This window comes from Rattus norvegicus, chromosome 13 (genome assembly GCF_036323735.1).
Source record: "Rattus norvegicus strain BN/NHsdMcwi chromosome 13, GRCr8, whole genome shotgun sequence".
Classification (NCBI taxonomy): Eukaryota; Metazoa; Chordata; class Mammalia; order Rodentia; family Muridae; genus Rattus; species Rattus norvegicus.
In genome coordinates, this window is record NC_086031.1 from 83,110,505 (window position 1) to 83,127,129 (window position 16,625).

Below are 16,625 nucleotides of genomic sequence, written 5' to 3' on the forward strand. Positions count from 1 at the left end.
GGGAAACATTATCTCCCGCACGGGCAATTCTAGCTAGCTAGGTGATGGTTGTCCAGGAAGAACATGACTAAAAGGCCCTCACCTTCCTCTTCATCACTCTCTTCCCTTGAAGAAAAAAATACAAGAGAAACAAAAGAAGCTATCCTTAAATTCAGCAATCTGTCTCTTTCAAGCCTTGGAACCGGCTCACCCTTAGGGACCATCTGGTGGAGGTCTCTCTCTTTCATGTAAGAAAACAGGGCCAGGAACCATAAAACCCGCCAGCCATGTCTGTTTCCACCAGGCAGATACTACATCGTTTAATCCTCCCGGTGACCCTTCACCATACAGTCAAGCTTGAGAGGGTACTCAGAAAAAGGATGGCGCACACCCAAGTGTGGGTATCAGGGTCTCCAGAGAGTCACCATAGCAACACTTTCAGGTAGTGTTCACTGTGAGAGAGTTTCACTGTGACCTTCCCTTTATAGAAAAGGAAAATTGCTCTCAGAGACGTTTAGCAACCTAAACAAGGTCACACAGCAAAAACATAGTAGATCAAGGGGACTGGCTGTAGAAACCAAGTAGTTACCCACTAGGTACTGTCAATTTCTCCTAAAATTAAGAAATGTATCTACAGTCTTAAAATTGCTCAGTTGTAAGTAAGGGTACAATGAGCAAAAATCATGAGGCACCCACCCCAATATCCACGTATTGACAAAAATTTCAGGCACAGATGTAGGTAAAGCTATAAACCATATGCAGAAAAGGATGAACTTTGACCCCACGGAGCCTTTAGGCAAGTCACTAATGACCTTGCCCTGCCATCCCAGAGGCAGGCTTTCCAGTCCCATGACAATCTATACCTGTACTTCTTATGCCCAGGGACCCATTTTCCAAACTGCTAAAAATTGCTGTCTTTGAGATGCCAAGGGGTCAAAACACAGGCACTCTGCCCCCACCCCTGCCCCCACGCCCACCCCCATGACAATAGGTATCCTCTGCCATCATTAGAGGGTCGCACGTTTCTTCGGTCTGCAAGACACCCTGAGAGGGTCGCTGACAGGAAGCTCAGGAACCCTGTGTCTCTCTTCACCAACTGTTGTGTTCCCAGGCCCCTCCGCACCACCTCAATGAAGGGACAGACAGGATGGAGAAAGAACCAGTACCTTCCCCTAACCCAGGGGAACAAGGCAAGAGAAAGGTGTGGGCAGACTCTGGGTGAAGGGAAAAAAAGGAGGCATGGCTGTCTGCACCCTTCATCCCAGCTGTGGGGTATAGAGGCAGAGGTGGGTGCTTCTGTGAGTTCAAGGCCAGCCTGGTATACATAACACATAACACGTTCCAACTATACAGTGAGACCCTGTCTCAAGGAGAAAAAAGTTACCCTTGGTTACATAGCAAGTCTGTATAGATGAGTTCAGACATTACCACATCCATCGAAAAGATACTCAAAACGAAACTTGAGGCTCGGCTTTCCTCAGGGACACATACAAGGTAGGTCTCAATGGAAGCCGGGGGCCTGACAGTAAAGGTGCTGAGGTGCTCGCAGCTGAGCCTGACACCTGAGTTCCATCCCCAGGGCCCATCTGGTGAAAGGCGAGAATCAGTTCCTGAAAGTTGTTTTCTAACCTCCACACATCTGTCATGGTGCTCCTCGCCTCCCCCACCCTCACAAATAAACACATAAGTATAATTAAAATAGAAGATTTTTTAAAGACGCCAGAGCTCTGTTTTAAAAACACCTATGATTTTGGGTTTATGTATCCCAATATCTAGGTTTGGATTTGTTAACTTGTTCGGGAGCTGGGGGAGGGCTGTTTTTGTAATTTTGCCAAGAATTGGAGAAAATTTTTGGATAGCAACAGAGCACAGAGGCAAAGCCTTCAAAAGGCCAAGCCCCAGTTGAGAGCTGAGTCCTCGAATCCCCAGTAGGTCTCAGCCTCTCCAGAACTACGCACACAGCACACTGGTCTGCAGCTCCCACAGTTCTAGGTCTAGGGTTCTCCCTTGCACACGACCTCTTGCAGAGTCTCCACGAAAACTGGCTCTCAAGTTCAATTCAGGTGAGAAAACAGCATACCATTCCCCTCGATCTCTTTTGAGAAGCTACACGCTCACGAGGTCAGAGGTCTGGGAAACCCACTTTCAAGGAATGGGAAAGACACTGAAATGCCTGGAGACAGAGATATGACTTGCCTCCAGGTCAGCTGACACCCTCTCACAGTCACACTGCTGTCTGTGGTCCACAACCTGTGTACATCACGGTAAAGCTAGTACCACATGAGGGATGAGGGATGGTTATGGGGTGACGCCGCCTGGCGACATCTCCTTCATTTGCTCTTCCTTAGCTCATTCTACCTGGCATGCAGCCAGAAAAGACCAACTTCTCAACTCCTCAGATGTCTTTTCACAAAAAAAAAAAAAAAAAAAAAGTTTTGAAGGCCAGCTCCTCCAACACTCCCACCCAGCTCGGAAAGGGACCCGATGGGAGGCTGTCACCGACTGTCTACAGCTACTTCAGTCCTGCTCTGCTTAAGGAACAAGGTCACTCGTGTCTTTTGAAGTCATGCACCGCTTCCATCCAGTCAACCCCCATCACACACACACACACACACACACACACACACACACACACAGACACACACACAAATGTGCACATCTCTAGTCTTCATGGGGCAGGGAAAAGAAGTAAGTGTCCGACCGTGTAACTGCTGTGGCAGTGGCAGGCAGGATGGAGAAGGGTAGGAGGGAAAAGGGACATAAGGAGAGGGGTAAAAACGCAAACCCGGCAGCACCATGATGGGGGTGTTAATTGGACACAGGCAGAGAGAGAGAACAAAAGAAGGTTAAAAGGGGGCTGGTGGTGGTTTTTAAACCCTCCTCCAGTTATTTGATTGAACTCAAGGGCAGGTTAGTGAAAACCTAGCTGAGGAGTGCCACAGAAAGCTCTTAGGTGCTAAACTGAAAATTCACTCAGACCTGTAGCTTGTTCTAGGTGTCTCTGACTCCTCTCTTTAGTAAACAAGACGCAGTCTTCACCTCTTCCGACTTTGAAACCTTTGTGGTTTCTCTCACAGAAGTATAAAGATTTAAAAGAATCAAGAAAATTTAAAGCACTTATTAAATATCCTGGGTCTCTTATTTTTTTTTCCAGAAAGTCAACGTGTTTGACTTTTTCCTCCTACCCTTCGGGCCCAAGCAACCCATTTTCCAGCCCACGTAGGCAGAGGCAAAAAACTCAACCTACCGCTAACATGTCCTAGGACAAGTGACAGTTCTTTAAAAGGGAATTTGATTATAAATGACCCAAATTCTGGATTTAAAGGCTCTATGGTCCCAGACTGAACATCCGGCTGAAAGCCACATCTGTAAAGTTTGTTCCTGTAGCTCTCAACAGGGTTTGCATGAGGCCGACTGCGATTTGCAGCGTGAATGTTTTGTTTGCTTTTTTTTTTACCTTAGCGTTTATATTTAAAAAGCATAAAGTATCAAAATAAACACTTCCCCACACTCTAAAGCAAAAACACTCAAGTTCATCTACTTCTCAAAAATCCCAAAGTAATTTCTGACTTAAATACCCATCAATCAACTATAATTCGGTCGGTGCTGCCTTCTTTGGGTATTATGCACGTGTTTTTTGTTTTTGTTTTTTAAGTACCAAAAGGTTCATCAGACATCTTTGCAAGTTTTCCTATTCACCTCAATCTTCTAACTAAATCAATAAAAGCCCAAGAAACAAAAAAGCAGCAAGCCAACACACACACACACACACACACACACACACACACACACACACACCCAGAGCCCTTCCTAAGCGAAAGCCAGAGAGAAGAGCAGTGAGTACAGAAAGGCCTCCGCAAGGTTTCATTCAGGTGACCCTCAGAAACACTCATTCCATGCTGTGGGTCTTGATAGTCCCAATGAGAAAACTTCCCAGGCAGCAAAGATGCGTGTGAACTGATCTTTTAGACCACCATTTTACTAGGTTTGGAAGAAGGGGAAGCAGACAGACAGAAAAGAGCACTGAAGACTTGTGCGACTTTACGGGCACCTTGCATTCCCCCAGGGCATCAAAGGCGTGGAAATGCACAGGCCGCCCAGATCAGAACACAAAAGTCATGGTGCTTGGAAGTAAAAGCCTGTTTTGAACACAGTGCTGTCTGTTCCACATCTGACACCTTGGTATGTTTCCTTCCTACAGTCTCCCAACACTCAATTAATAGAATAAAAGTGAGTGTCTGCTCTCCCTGCTCAGGTACCCTCTCCACAGAACCCTGTTTTGTACCCCCTCCCCATTCACACGGGGACAATCACTATTTAACTATTTCATAAACCATCCGTTAAGACATCCTGTTATCAATAACACGCAAAGCTTTGAATCAGAATATTCTTAAGACTCTGACCATATTCATATTGACAATAATTAAAAACAACAGACAATATCTTCCAACCATAAGAACATTGTTTTCACCAATTCCACAACCTTCCCCCCACCTCCATCCCATACCCCCACCCCCACCCCCGGGCACTGTAGCCAATATTCATCAGGGGTGAAATCGTTACGGAGTACCTGAATTGGACTTCTATTCACACCCACCCACTTTGATCTACACTCCCTCAGCAGGTTTAATTAGGAGATCGGAATTGAACACTTGGGCCATGATGTACAAGGCGGTGACCTGAATGGTACCCTTCCCATGAAAAATACATAATACAGTGTCTTTAAGGAGAAACTCTCCTCCAGTCCCTTTATTTCCAATTTTTTTTTATTATGACTCTACATTTCATGAACCAAGATTAGGAAAAACAAAACAAAACAAAATAAAACTCCAACTTGATGAGAAACAAAACCCGCGGTTCAAAGTGAAAAACCACAGAAGCCTTAAGGAGAGAAGGAAAATTTGGAGGGAAGGGGACACATATGCACACAAGCCCACGGCTTCCTTCTCCGAGCTGATAGAAAGAAAGAAAAATAACAAAACCAAACAACAACAACAAAAACCTAAGAGACAAACTGAGGAAAAGCTCCTTTGATATTGGTAGGCACAATCAATACATCTCTCGAAAGGCACCTCTCACGGCTAACGCGACACAATTATCAGCTTTGCAATAAGGTTAGGTCCTGGCACAGGCACCTGGATGACTCAGAGGTCTGAGCAGCCTGTCTCAGGTGCTTTGTCTGCCCGCTTCCCTACCATCCAAGTATCACCCAACAAAGGAGCTGTTTACTCATTTCACAGACATTTGAAAGACCTGAGTAATTACAGATTCAATCAACAGTGACCTCTTGAAAAGACTCTTTTTTTTTTAACAGAGAAATCCAGAGACCTTTAGCAGGAGAGAAAATAAGGAACGCCACCACCCGTGGCCTCCCCCTTTCCATGTGTAACTATCAATGTATATCAACCGAGCATGCAATCATATCTATTGTCACTTTCATTTATGTCATGCCCTTGCTTATATGGTTTAGATTTGAATTATTGACTGTTATACACCTTGTTGTAAAAAATAAATAAATATATGGGATGGCAGGTACTTTGCTCGGCTTTAAAGTGGGTGAGAAAGTCAGAGACCAGCAGCCGCTCCCCGTTTGGTGCATGCACCCCTCAGTCCCTCTTTATGCCCTAGCTTCAGATTGCCTCCTCCACCCTTTCTCCTTACAAGGGAGCGATTTCACCCACTTTGGAAAATTAAGGACCAGGATAAAGAAATGAGAGGACAGTTGCTAAGTGCCCTTTCTCTGCGCATCTGTTGTTTAAGAACACCTCTGATTGATGACTGCGATTTTTTAATTGTTGCTTTAAAATTTAAATGCCCTCCTGGGATGTGTTATAAGTGTGTTAGTCTATGATATGAGGTTCAGAAAGTAGCAAAACAACAGAGGGAATGATCTCTGGATAATATAGTGCCCTAAATCTAAAGAGTGTCCCTGCTAGAAAAAAAAAATTAGAGGGCATTCAAAAGCCGGTTCCCCGAATATTGAATTGTGCATTCCACAAAGGTATTCCAAGACACTCTTTTGAGAGCCTCAGGTTGGTTACTCTGTGTAAATACAAAGAACAAAGTGGCAAAAAGAAAGGAAACAACAGTTTAGCCCTTAGTCCCTTGCCCAATAGCAGGGTGAGAGAGACTGGAGTCAGTAATTGTAGACAAAAAAATATATTCCTTCAGGAAATGGACTTTTACTTTCGCGTTCTCCCCCAAAGGCGTATCAGTCTATAAATTTCCCGTCAAAACCTCTGCCTTAGTCCCAATTTCAAAAAGAGTTGGGGCCAGAGTTAAGGAAAACACACTGCTTGAAACCGACTGTCAAAGCTGTTTCCCTTTGGTAAAAGCAGGCATGGCTTTCCTGGTAGTGCTTGCATTCTAAAATGTTAAAGTCCCAGGAAGAGTAGAAGAGTTGCAGGTTCCACGGTATAACTAGCCAAAGAAAAAGGCCCAAAGGTTGGATTTTCATTCCTACCTGTTTTTTCTTTGATTTCACACAACACATTAAACAAGGCAGGCTTCATTCTGTGGCAGTTTAAAGCATGTTTTCTGCAAGAAAAAACAAAACAAAACAAAAAACAAACACAACAGCTTAGGTGGACACTCAAGATCAAACTGATAAGGTACAGAGGGGACCTCAACATTTAGCCAAAAAAAAAAAAAATAATAATAATATATATGTATATATACACCAAGCCTAACTCTACGGCATGCTTCGATTGTTTTTATGACTTAATATACAAAGTCCCACCATAGCAAAAGAAGCAATGGTAATTAGCAGTGAGAGTAGGGATTTAACTACAGAGCAGAAATAACCTAAATTATGCCCATTAGGGAAAGGGTTTTTCTTTTCATCTTTCTTTCTTTCTTCCTTCCTTTCTTTCTTTCTTTCTTTCTTTCTTTCTTTCTTTCTTTCTCTCTTTCTTTCTTTCTCCCCTCCACTCCTTGGTAAGTGGTTAAACCAAAGTAGAATTCTTCAACCAAGAATCCTATGGAAGACAATGTAACAAGGGCCAAATGCATAGGTTAATAGTTCTATATAATCTCTGTAAGGGCCATAGGCTAGGAGGTATGTATGCCTCTTCCTCTGTGTGTGTGTGTGTGTGTGTGTGTGTGTGTGTACGCGCGCTCGCGCATGTGTTTTCAAATTTAATTCATCCATGTGTTCGAATTCATTCTGCAGACGCCCCTGTATTCTCATAAACATAAGATGCTTGAAAGGTCTTGTGAGTAGAACTGTCAATTTATAAAATTTCAGTCCCCAAGTTAAAGAGTATGGAAATGCATTGCCAGGGGGCAAACATACCCAGATGGGGAATAAATTCATTTCTCTGTGTTCACATTATGGCTCTTGTGCGCACACGGCTTATTTGCAGGTGTTGAAATTCAATTATTTACAATTAGGACCTTGCACCCACTGGGGAAAAAATAAATACAATTTTGCCTTTTAGATTAGTGATTTACCTGGTTCCCGTGGTTGTGCATGTTTGTACTCGGAATGCACTTGAGGGACAGAACAATGCCCTTCCTTTTAGTTTACTATAGGCTCACTTAGCAGAATGATATTGTTTTGGAAACAAAATACTGATGCTATCAGCTACTAGCTAAGGGAATTCTGTTTACTAACTAAATGCATGTGAAAGAGAATCAGAAACCCCGGCACTAAAAACACATTCAATTATTTTTCAATCAGTTTTAAAGTTAAAAAAACACAAAACAAAACAAAACACCAAACCCCACATCCTTCAGAGAAGCAGGGATCACAAACATATACTCTATACAGTGTAGCAGGGGAATAGAATACTCGAAATTCAAAATGCACATACACACATCATCTAAAATAGTTCTGGCTGACTTTCTGAATTAACAAAGATGCACTACAAATGTATAAGGAGGAAGAAAGGAAAAGAGCTTAATAGTCTAAGTAGTTACATTTTTTGAAGAAAAACAGAGGTTAGCAACATAGTTCTCAGAGGGGGTTAAAAACAATGTTCAATATATTTAAGATCTTTTCTGGGTCTTTTAAAATACTTTCCACTAGTCTTTTTTTTTTTTTTTTCACCCACAGGCCCAAATGCAAAGAATTGGCAGCTCCATGTAAAAGCTTTGCTTCCCCACGCTAACACAAATGGGGTTAGAGAGAGACAACTGGATTTTTCCCCATCCCCAAACTGCATCTGATCTTTCTCAGCATCTAGGCCATTAAAGGGGATACCCGCTGAGAAGTGTTTGTCTTCAGTCTCACAAAAAGAGAGAGCAGAAAAGTAGCGAGGACCCAAGCTCACTGGCCTCTTCCACTTCAAGAACTTGTGATCAAGCCAGTTTGATCAGTGGTGTCTGAGTGTATTTTTCTGGAACAATGTTATGGAGAAATCTGTTCCAATTCAAGAGAGAATTGCCAGTGGGGAGCCTCTCGTTTACCATACCCATTAGCTTTTCTTCAGATAATAACGTTCAAAAAGAGGACCAACTAATTTTTCAAAAATCTTCCCCCCCCACCATTAAAAGCATGAAAATAGCTGGGGGGGTGGGGGGTGAGGGTTAACAGTCCCAAGTTTTCCAGGCGTCCTAAGCCTTAGCCCTTAAGTTTACATGTTCCATGTGTTCGTAGCTAAAATGAATGCATTTCCTAGCATGCGTGCTCTTGGCTGCTGCCTCTCACTTTCTCAAGGCTCTGTTTCTCTTACATAAAATCCACATTACTTGTTATCCATATAACTAAGTCACATAAGGTCCAGTGACTCTGTACTATGTTTAAAATAATTTCAAAGCGAAAAAGAAAAGTACTTGGGAGATTTAACAAAGCTGAGAGATTGTGTAGACATGTGGCCATTAGATTTTTTTTTTTTTTTTCAAATCCTTCCTAACTGAGTTGGGCCTTGGGCAAGCTGTTAGTGGCTTTGCCACTTAACCTGTGTTTTCACTTTGAAAGAGGACTTGCTGTAAAAATCCTAGAGTCGAGAACTACGTATACCTGGTGGTTGGTTCAGTTAAGGAAGTCCCAGTTTCATAATTATGTTTCCTCATACTCTGTCCTACTGAAATACATAAAAACCATCAGCTTCCATTTCAATTAAGGAGCACTCTCGGTGATCCTGGAAGAGGCTTGGGGCAGAAAATATGGTTGGCATTTGTTCCCACCCCTTTAGAAAGGACCACACATAGGTGCCTCTGTCCTGGGGAAGGTGAGGCGAGCAACTCAAATAAGAGACAATAAAGTTAACCTAAAAATCGGAGTCTCTTAAAACTAACAAACAGCCCTCAAAAAGGCAAAATTGTCTTTCCTTTCTTCCTATTTCCTTTTTCTAAAAACAGAACGGAGTGACTGCAAGGTATTTTCTTACTATCTGACATCTACTAACACAGAGCTACCTTCCTTTTTTGTTCGCTTGTTTGTTTGGGGTGGGGAGTGAGGAAAAAAAGAAAAAAAAAAAGAAAAGACCAAATAATAATAATTACTATTACAGAAGGGTAAGTGAAGAAGGAGAGAAAAAAAATCAAACTTGCTGAATTAGCTTAGGAGTCAGTGGAATCTGCAAATAAAGTGTTCTTGGGACATTTTTTATTTTGTCATGTTCCGAAGTCCCTCAACTACCGAAGGCATGGAATGCCGCTCGGAACTTGACAATTCTGCTTCCTTCGTACACTTTTTTAAAGCTGTAAAAAAGTGCCGAGGGCCGCTTTCGGATTAGTTGGCAGTATTTTCGGCGTGGCTGCGTGTTTTTGTGCATTCATACAAAAAACCTCTAACAGACACACACGCACAATATCTACACACAGCCATATCTCGGCACGGGCGATCACACTTTCGATAACAACGCTTCTTTAAATTTTACTCCTCCGCCATAGAGTTGCTTGTCAAAATGAGGAAAGAAACAACATTTTAAAAGAAAGCGCTGTGGTGATTCAGTTCCCATTGTTTCCCCCTGCGAGAGGGAGGGAAAAAAAAAAAAAAAAAACAAGAAAGGCAAAGAAAAGCCTCCATCTCACCTGGCCTGCGCTTCATCCAAACTCTGGTCTGTGATGGTCATAATTTGCTGTAAAATGTCCCCGATGTCCTGCTTCCTCCCGCCCTCCCCCTCGGTCCCTCCGGCCCCATCCTGCAAGTGCTGGGACAGGCCGGGGTGTCCGGCCATCCCGACCCCAGCGTGGGAATGCATCAGCCTCGGCTGCTCGTCCATCTCTGAAGGCTCCGGCAGCCCCGGCTCTTCCTCTTCGGCTCCTCGGCTCGGCGCCTGGGAAGCACCGAGGCTTTTTATCCTTCAAGCTGTCTTCAAATCCTTTTCAGGATAAACAGGGACCAGGGTTTAAAAAAAAAAAGAAGAAGAAGAAGAAGAAGAAGACCAAAAGGGAAAAAAAAAATCTCTTTGCCTCTTTAGAGGATGGTGGGAGGATGGGGAGGGGGAGGGGGCGTGAAGGGGTTGCGGGGTGAGGGTGGGGATAAGGGCTGGTGGGGAAGGGTGTTGACTCCAAAAAAGCAAGAAAAATAAACCACCTTCCCACTTGGCGAAAAGAAATCAGAGCTGCCTTTGGGTTTTTCAGTCCGATCTCCTGTGCAAGGCAGAAATGGGCTCCCGACGCTTAAATCTGTGGCTTAATCCGTTTGCAAATATGCATTGATCGGGAGAAAGGAGAGGAAGGCAGGGGGATTGCAATGCAAACTTTCCCCCCCACCCCCCGCTGCCCCCCACCCCCACTCCGGGCCAGAGTGATCTCAAAGGGGGTGGGCTGTAGCAGAAGCCAGATCTCCCCCAGCCGTGGCGGCAGGCAAAACCCAAGCTCTCTCCTCCTCCGTGTCTCTGCAAACTCCAGCAGCCCCGTCAGCCTCCTGCTTTTGTTTAGCCCAGGCTCAGGACTCCAGAAACATATACAGAAAAACCACAGCCTGAGAGGAGGAGGAGGAGAAGGAGGAGGAGGAGGAGGTGGAGGAGGAGAAGGAGGAGGAGGAGGAGGAGAAGGAGGAGGAGGAGGAGAAGGAGGAGAGGGGAGGGGGCCGAGGGAAGGGGGGAGGGGGCGGAGAGGCCAGGAGGCGGGGGTCAGAGGAGGGAGGAGGGATTCTGAGCCCCGCCCCCCTCTCTGATTGGCCAGTCCGGAAAATGGGCTCCTCCTCCACCTACTTTCCACCCTACGCCGCCTCCTCGGCCTCCTTCAGCTCCTCCTAGCCCGGGAGTCTTGTCAATCAGAGTTCAGAGGTGGGCCGGGAAGGGGGCGGAGCCACGACCCAGTCTCCAGTTCTTAAAGGCGCAGAGAGACCTTAGCTCCGGCTCTTGTCTGCTTAGGCTGCGTCCTTGAGGAAAACGTGGCTCCACTTAAACGCAAGACTGTAAAATTAACACGAAAGCACACAGACCGTGTGGATCCCTCCGCCCCACCCCTCGTTCGTCTACGCGGTGACGCTGCGGTAGTAAACTTGGTTCTCTGAAATCTTAGACCTCGGGGAAACTGTTGAGAGCAAAACTTTGTTATATGACGTAGTTAGTAAATAAAATCGAGCTGCTAAGATAATGAATAATGATCTCTAATAGGTGAAAGTCGAGATAGTAAGTAATTTGCAAAACCTCAACTCTATGCCCGCAAAGAGAATATGAATTGTCATTTTTGTGGCATAGACACTAGCTAAAGTGTGGACTTTGAAACCAAATAAAACTCAAGAAAAATACCAATAAATAAGTTTACCAAAAGAAACGAATTCAACAATTCTCTTCCCCCGCGAGGGAAGTTGGTTATTTGGCTTAAACACTTAATAAGGGACTGCATTATCACAGTCTGGTTCTAGTTTTTAATATAGTCTAATAAGCATTAATAACAGGGAAAAGAAGGAAACTGACATTTATTGAATGCCTACTATGCACAAAGTAATTTACTTGAGTTATTGTATTTAATCCCCAAGACATCTCTGTGAATTGTGGGTTATTATTGTCCTTCCACAGAGAGGGAACTCGCAAAGGTTAAAGAATGCGTTAGAAGTCCATAGTTACAAAGTATCAAGGCTGGAATTCATACCCAAGTTTGGCTCCCTCCGAAGGAAGGCCTAGTGGGTCGATTTTTAGCAGGCCTCAAATTTCACAGCAGCATATAATTGTGGTAAAAGTTACTTGTATGGCTTAAGACTTAAGACTTAGAAGATCAGATATTAAAGTACTGGGAATGGAAGTAAACAGGAAATAAATGACTTAAGGGAAACTGATAAGGAATTAAAGCCTAGGCAAGTCCACAAGGTTACCTTTATTTTCCTTCAGTCCAGCCAATGGGAGAATCTAATTGGCCACATAGTCTGAACACCCATAAGAGAAAACGACACGGGCTGGAGAGATGGCTCAGCGGTTAAGAGCACCCGACTGCTCTTTCAGAGGTCATGAGTTCAATTCCCAGCAACCACATGGTGGCTCACAACCATCTGTAAAGAGATCCGATTCCCTCTTCTGGTGTATCTGAAGACAGCTACAGTGTACTTATATATAATAAATAAATAAATCTTTAAAAAAAAAAAAAAAAGAGAAAACGACACACTAGTCATTTCGGAAACTCCTGGACATCTTTGGAATATTCTCTTGTGCAGTCAACCCTCCCTTTGCCGGCATAGCTATACTGCCAAAGGAGTCATACAAGCCACTGCCAGCCTCAGTTGCACCAATCGGCAGAATGGGTAGCCACCTAGCCAAGCACTTGGAGATCCCCAAGTAGAGTTTTATTCTTTTCATCAATCATTATGCAAACGTTTGGCAAGATAAGGGGCCCTTAGGGAAGCACTTCAAAGCGGCTCTTAACATGCTCACTGGCACCATTGGTATAAAGGCACGCAATGGTACGTATTAACTGTGCTGACCGCAACCATAGTACTTAATAAAAGTGGCTTTATTCACACACACATCTCAACTTGTAAACTGTTGGTTTAATCGACACTTGTCAGAAGTTGAGTAAAACTATATACTTAAGCCATATGTCAATCTAGGTCCATGTGGTTTCCTGCATCCTTTGCCTCTTACTACATGAGGTTGGATCAGTTTTAAAGCAATGGATTCTGAGTCGTGAATCTCATAAAGTGTTGCCAGGTCAAGTATTGAGAGAAGTCTCATTATTACTATGAGATCATTAGCATCTAGGCTCGTCTTGCTATGGGTATTAAAGATGGGTACAGTATTAATAGTACAAATGACTAATATTTATTGCTTACCATGCTAATTTTTCCTGTTCAAGGTAATTGGGTCACTACAACTCACTGGTCTCAATTCTTACGGTTTAAACTGTGACTCTCTACTGTTGCCCGGATACATCAATATACACAATCAGTACAGTGGAGAAACCGCACACTGCCAAAGAGATGAAAGAAAGTGAAAATCCACTTAGAGTAAGCGGAAGTGGGCTTTGAGGTGGTTTGAAGGAAAAATGGATCTGGAAGGCAGACAGGATTAACAAATGCCTCAGAGTGTAGAAGTAAAGTTAAGGAGGTGTGACTGCACAGGCAGCATTGTACTTTCTCTGGTGGGAGCTGAAGTCACGTGAGTGACTGACTCCAGCATGAGAGCAGGAGGTATGGCTAGTTATACAGTTGTTCAAACCAGCAGGTCAATGATTATCGGGCTGCACAAATCCCTCTGAGAAGGGGAGGCAAAGTTAAATTCCACTAGCCAAAAGGCAATGAAATGGGAAGGCAAGGGTAATGTTGAGACCTTATGAGGATGGTGCCACTGTGAGAGCTAACTTGATGTGAGGGAGAAAGATAAAGAAAATGGCTTCCAGTGTGAAATAGCAGCATTGATACAATCATAATTATAGCTGTGCATACAATGTATCCAGTGCCTGTACATTAGCACTTCATTTGGCTAATTTAACACCCATTTTTAACACCTTCCTGGGCTGTGGTAAAGAAGCGAAGTTTCTTAAATTACTAGTAAGTACAGACTAGCATCACCCCATGACTCACTGGGGTTTAGTCCATCCTTCTGTGGCTGTTTCATTGTATGGACATAGATTGTATTGAGCACACGAAACTGTTCTGTCACTAGGTCATACAATTTTGTGTGAACATCGCTATATCCTGTCTTCTGAGGCATGAGGGTACATATGTTTCAAAGGATCTTATTTTTTAAGGCAAATAAAGGAAGTCAAAAGGAGAAAACACCTTAGGTGAAATAAAATGACTAGGATTACATTAGGGGAGTTAGAATAACAGTAGGTTCTGAGGGAAAAAAAATCCTATGTGCAATTTCCCAACTTTATGAAGCGTGACAGAAGATGGATACTGGTTTTCCCTTCCTTATCTGGACAAAACTTTCCTAATAATCGCTGTTCTATAAACATGTGCTGAAAGAATTCATAACTCTGGTGACCATGCTGAACGTCAGGGGAGCTGAGGCCTGCTAAGGCCTGCTTTCCGGATGTGAGTCACTATCAAAATTTTACCAAGTAACAAAGCAAGCTCTCCCTCCATCTAACCTAATTCGAATGTGCCACAGCGTTATCCCACCATGACTTCTGTGACAAGACGAGGTGACACTACAGGTTCTCTTTCAAACCTAGTAGGACACAGCTCTCTTCACTGAAGGGAAAAGAGCACGGTGTGGAGAGTGAGTGAAAGGACCCCACTCCATACTCTAGCAAACCAGGACTTGCTTCTGTTGGCATGGTCAGAGAGAAACTCACGACCACATGGTGCTGTATCATCTAAGCAGACACTTAGTGCACTGGAGTGGTTTAAGAATGGCCTCCATAGCTCATAGTTTTCAATACTTTGTCATTAGGGAGTGGCATTATTTGACAGGATTAGGGGGTGCGACTTTGTTGGAGGAAGTGTGTCACTGGAGATGGGCTTTGAGGTTTCAAAAGAAAAGCCCATTCTGAACCCAGAGTCTCTCTCTCTCTTCCTGTAGATCAGATGTAGAACTCTCACCTTCTTCTCTAGCACCATGTCTGCCTGTGTGCTGCTATGCTCCACCATGATGACAATGGGCTAAACCTCTGAAACAGTGAGCACCCCCCACGCCATGAAATGCTTTCTTTCATAAGAGTGGCTGTGGTCATGTGTGTCTTCACAGCCATAGAACACTGACTGAGACATGCATATTTATGGTTATATTGTAATTGGCCTCTAAGTCTTTCTAACTCTCTTATCTATGTATGGAAAGAAGAATGTCTTTTCCTTAGAAGGTCAGATCAACATCAAGGAACCAAAGGCAGCGTGTAAGACACTTAGTGTATCCCATTGCCCTGCCCAAGGTTCCTCATCATTTTCTTTTTGGTTTCTTACCAATTTTTTTTGCTATTTTTGACCTTTCCACTCACTTATCCCCCTTTATGCCCCAGTCCATCTGGAATATTTTTCTTCCTTTTGTTTTGTTCAACCTTCTCGGGTGTATTCATAGAAATATCCTAGTTTGTCCCCAACTCTGTTAGTCACTGGGTAATCTTTAAAACTTTAAAAGGGGTGGGATCACTTCCTTCTGAATTAGAGCACAAAAATTCTAGAACAAGGACTCTCAACCCAAGGTTTACATAAAGGCTTCAAAGGTGCTACAGATTCCTGGAAATTGCACACAAAAGTTAATGGTGAATACCAGTTCATATTACTTAGAGTGGGGCCCATTACATCTACCAGGGCCTCAAGAAATCTCAAGGGCCCCATGATGATGGATCTACCAGTCTTAGATGACGAAGTTGTAAATGATACAAATTTACTTGAGTAGCTTGACCAGTCACATTGTTCTATTTTCTAAGGAATACCTTTTTAAAATTCCTATGCAGGATTAGTGCCCAGAATGTCAACAGCTCATTAGGAGTAGCTATTGAATGGTAATCAATATGGTATCAATGTTAAGACTAAAAAGTCATCATTTCAGACCCTGAAATGCCAATCAAAGATGTGGGGAAGCATTGATGCTTTACATCATCATGGTCATTGTCACATTCTTTAAGGTATTGGGAACATAGTAATGAAGAGACAAAGTGAATTCTTTTACTTGCACTCAAATATAATAATACACAAATAAGGAAACACACAAGCCCAGAGACTCATAAAATTTGTGGATAATACAAATCAGTCAGATGAGCATCAAATCAAGAAGGTAAAGCCATTCACAGAGCTCAACCTTGAGTAAGATGTCAATATCGCACTCCTCCTACAGAAGAGAGTTGGATGCAAAGACTGTAAGATCCAGAAGCAGTGAACGACTTTAAGAGATCAACATCCATGAGCTGGAGAGATGGCTCAGCTGTTAAGAGCATTGACTACTCTTCCAGAGGTCTTGAGTTCAAATCCCAGCAACCACATGGTGGCTCACAACCATCTTTAATGGGATCTGATGCCCTCTTCTGGTCTGTCTGAAAACAGCTACAATGTACTTAAATATAATACATAAATAAATTTTTAAAAATAATAATTAAAAAAAGAGAGAGAGAGAACAGCATCTGGAAACAGCAGGAGGGATGACTGCATGAACACATGCAACAGCATGAAGACCTGTACAAGCCCAAAGCAGACAGGGCTCCTCCTGGAAGCTGGTAATCGGGCATAAAGCCCCACCCTTAGCCAAGAGGCTTTTTGAAAATAATACCTGCTGGGAGAGGGAAAATCAGTTTCATTCATGGAGTGACAGCTGGTGTATCAACAATGTGCCAGGGCAGGACCTGTGCTCAGAAGTTGCCCAACACAAATCGGCCTG

General features: G+C 43.4%; 1 protein-coding gene across 4 annotated transcripts in view; it reads right to left on the reverse strand.

Moving 5' to 3' along the window:
• The window catches only part of Pbx1 (PBX homeobox 1), a 309,784-nt gene extending 298,841 nt beyond the window's left edge, over window positions 1-10,943 (reverse strand). For 2 of the 4 annotated variants that reach the window (NM_001100681.2, NM_001134862.2), the window contains exons 1-2: window positions 9,958-10,542; window positions 6,443-6,516 (exon numbers count right to left, since the gene is read on the reverse strand). In NM_001100681.2, the coding sequence (NP_001094151.1) occupies window positions 6,443-6,516; window positions 9,958-10,148 (265 nt within the window). In that variant the 5' untranslated portion in view covers window positions 10,149-10,542. Of the gene's footprint in view, window positions 1-6,442; window positions 6,517-9,957 lie in introns of all 4 variants that reach the window. The other 2 variants (XM_039090792.2, XM_039090794.2) reach the window with 2 other exon arrangements.
• Window positions 10,944-16,625: the final 5,682 nt, after the last annotated feature.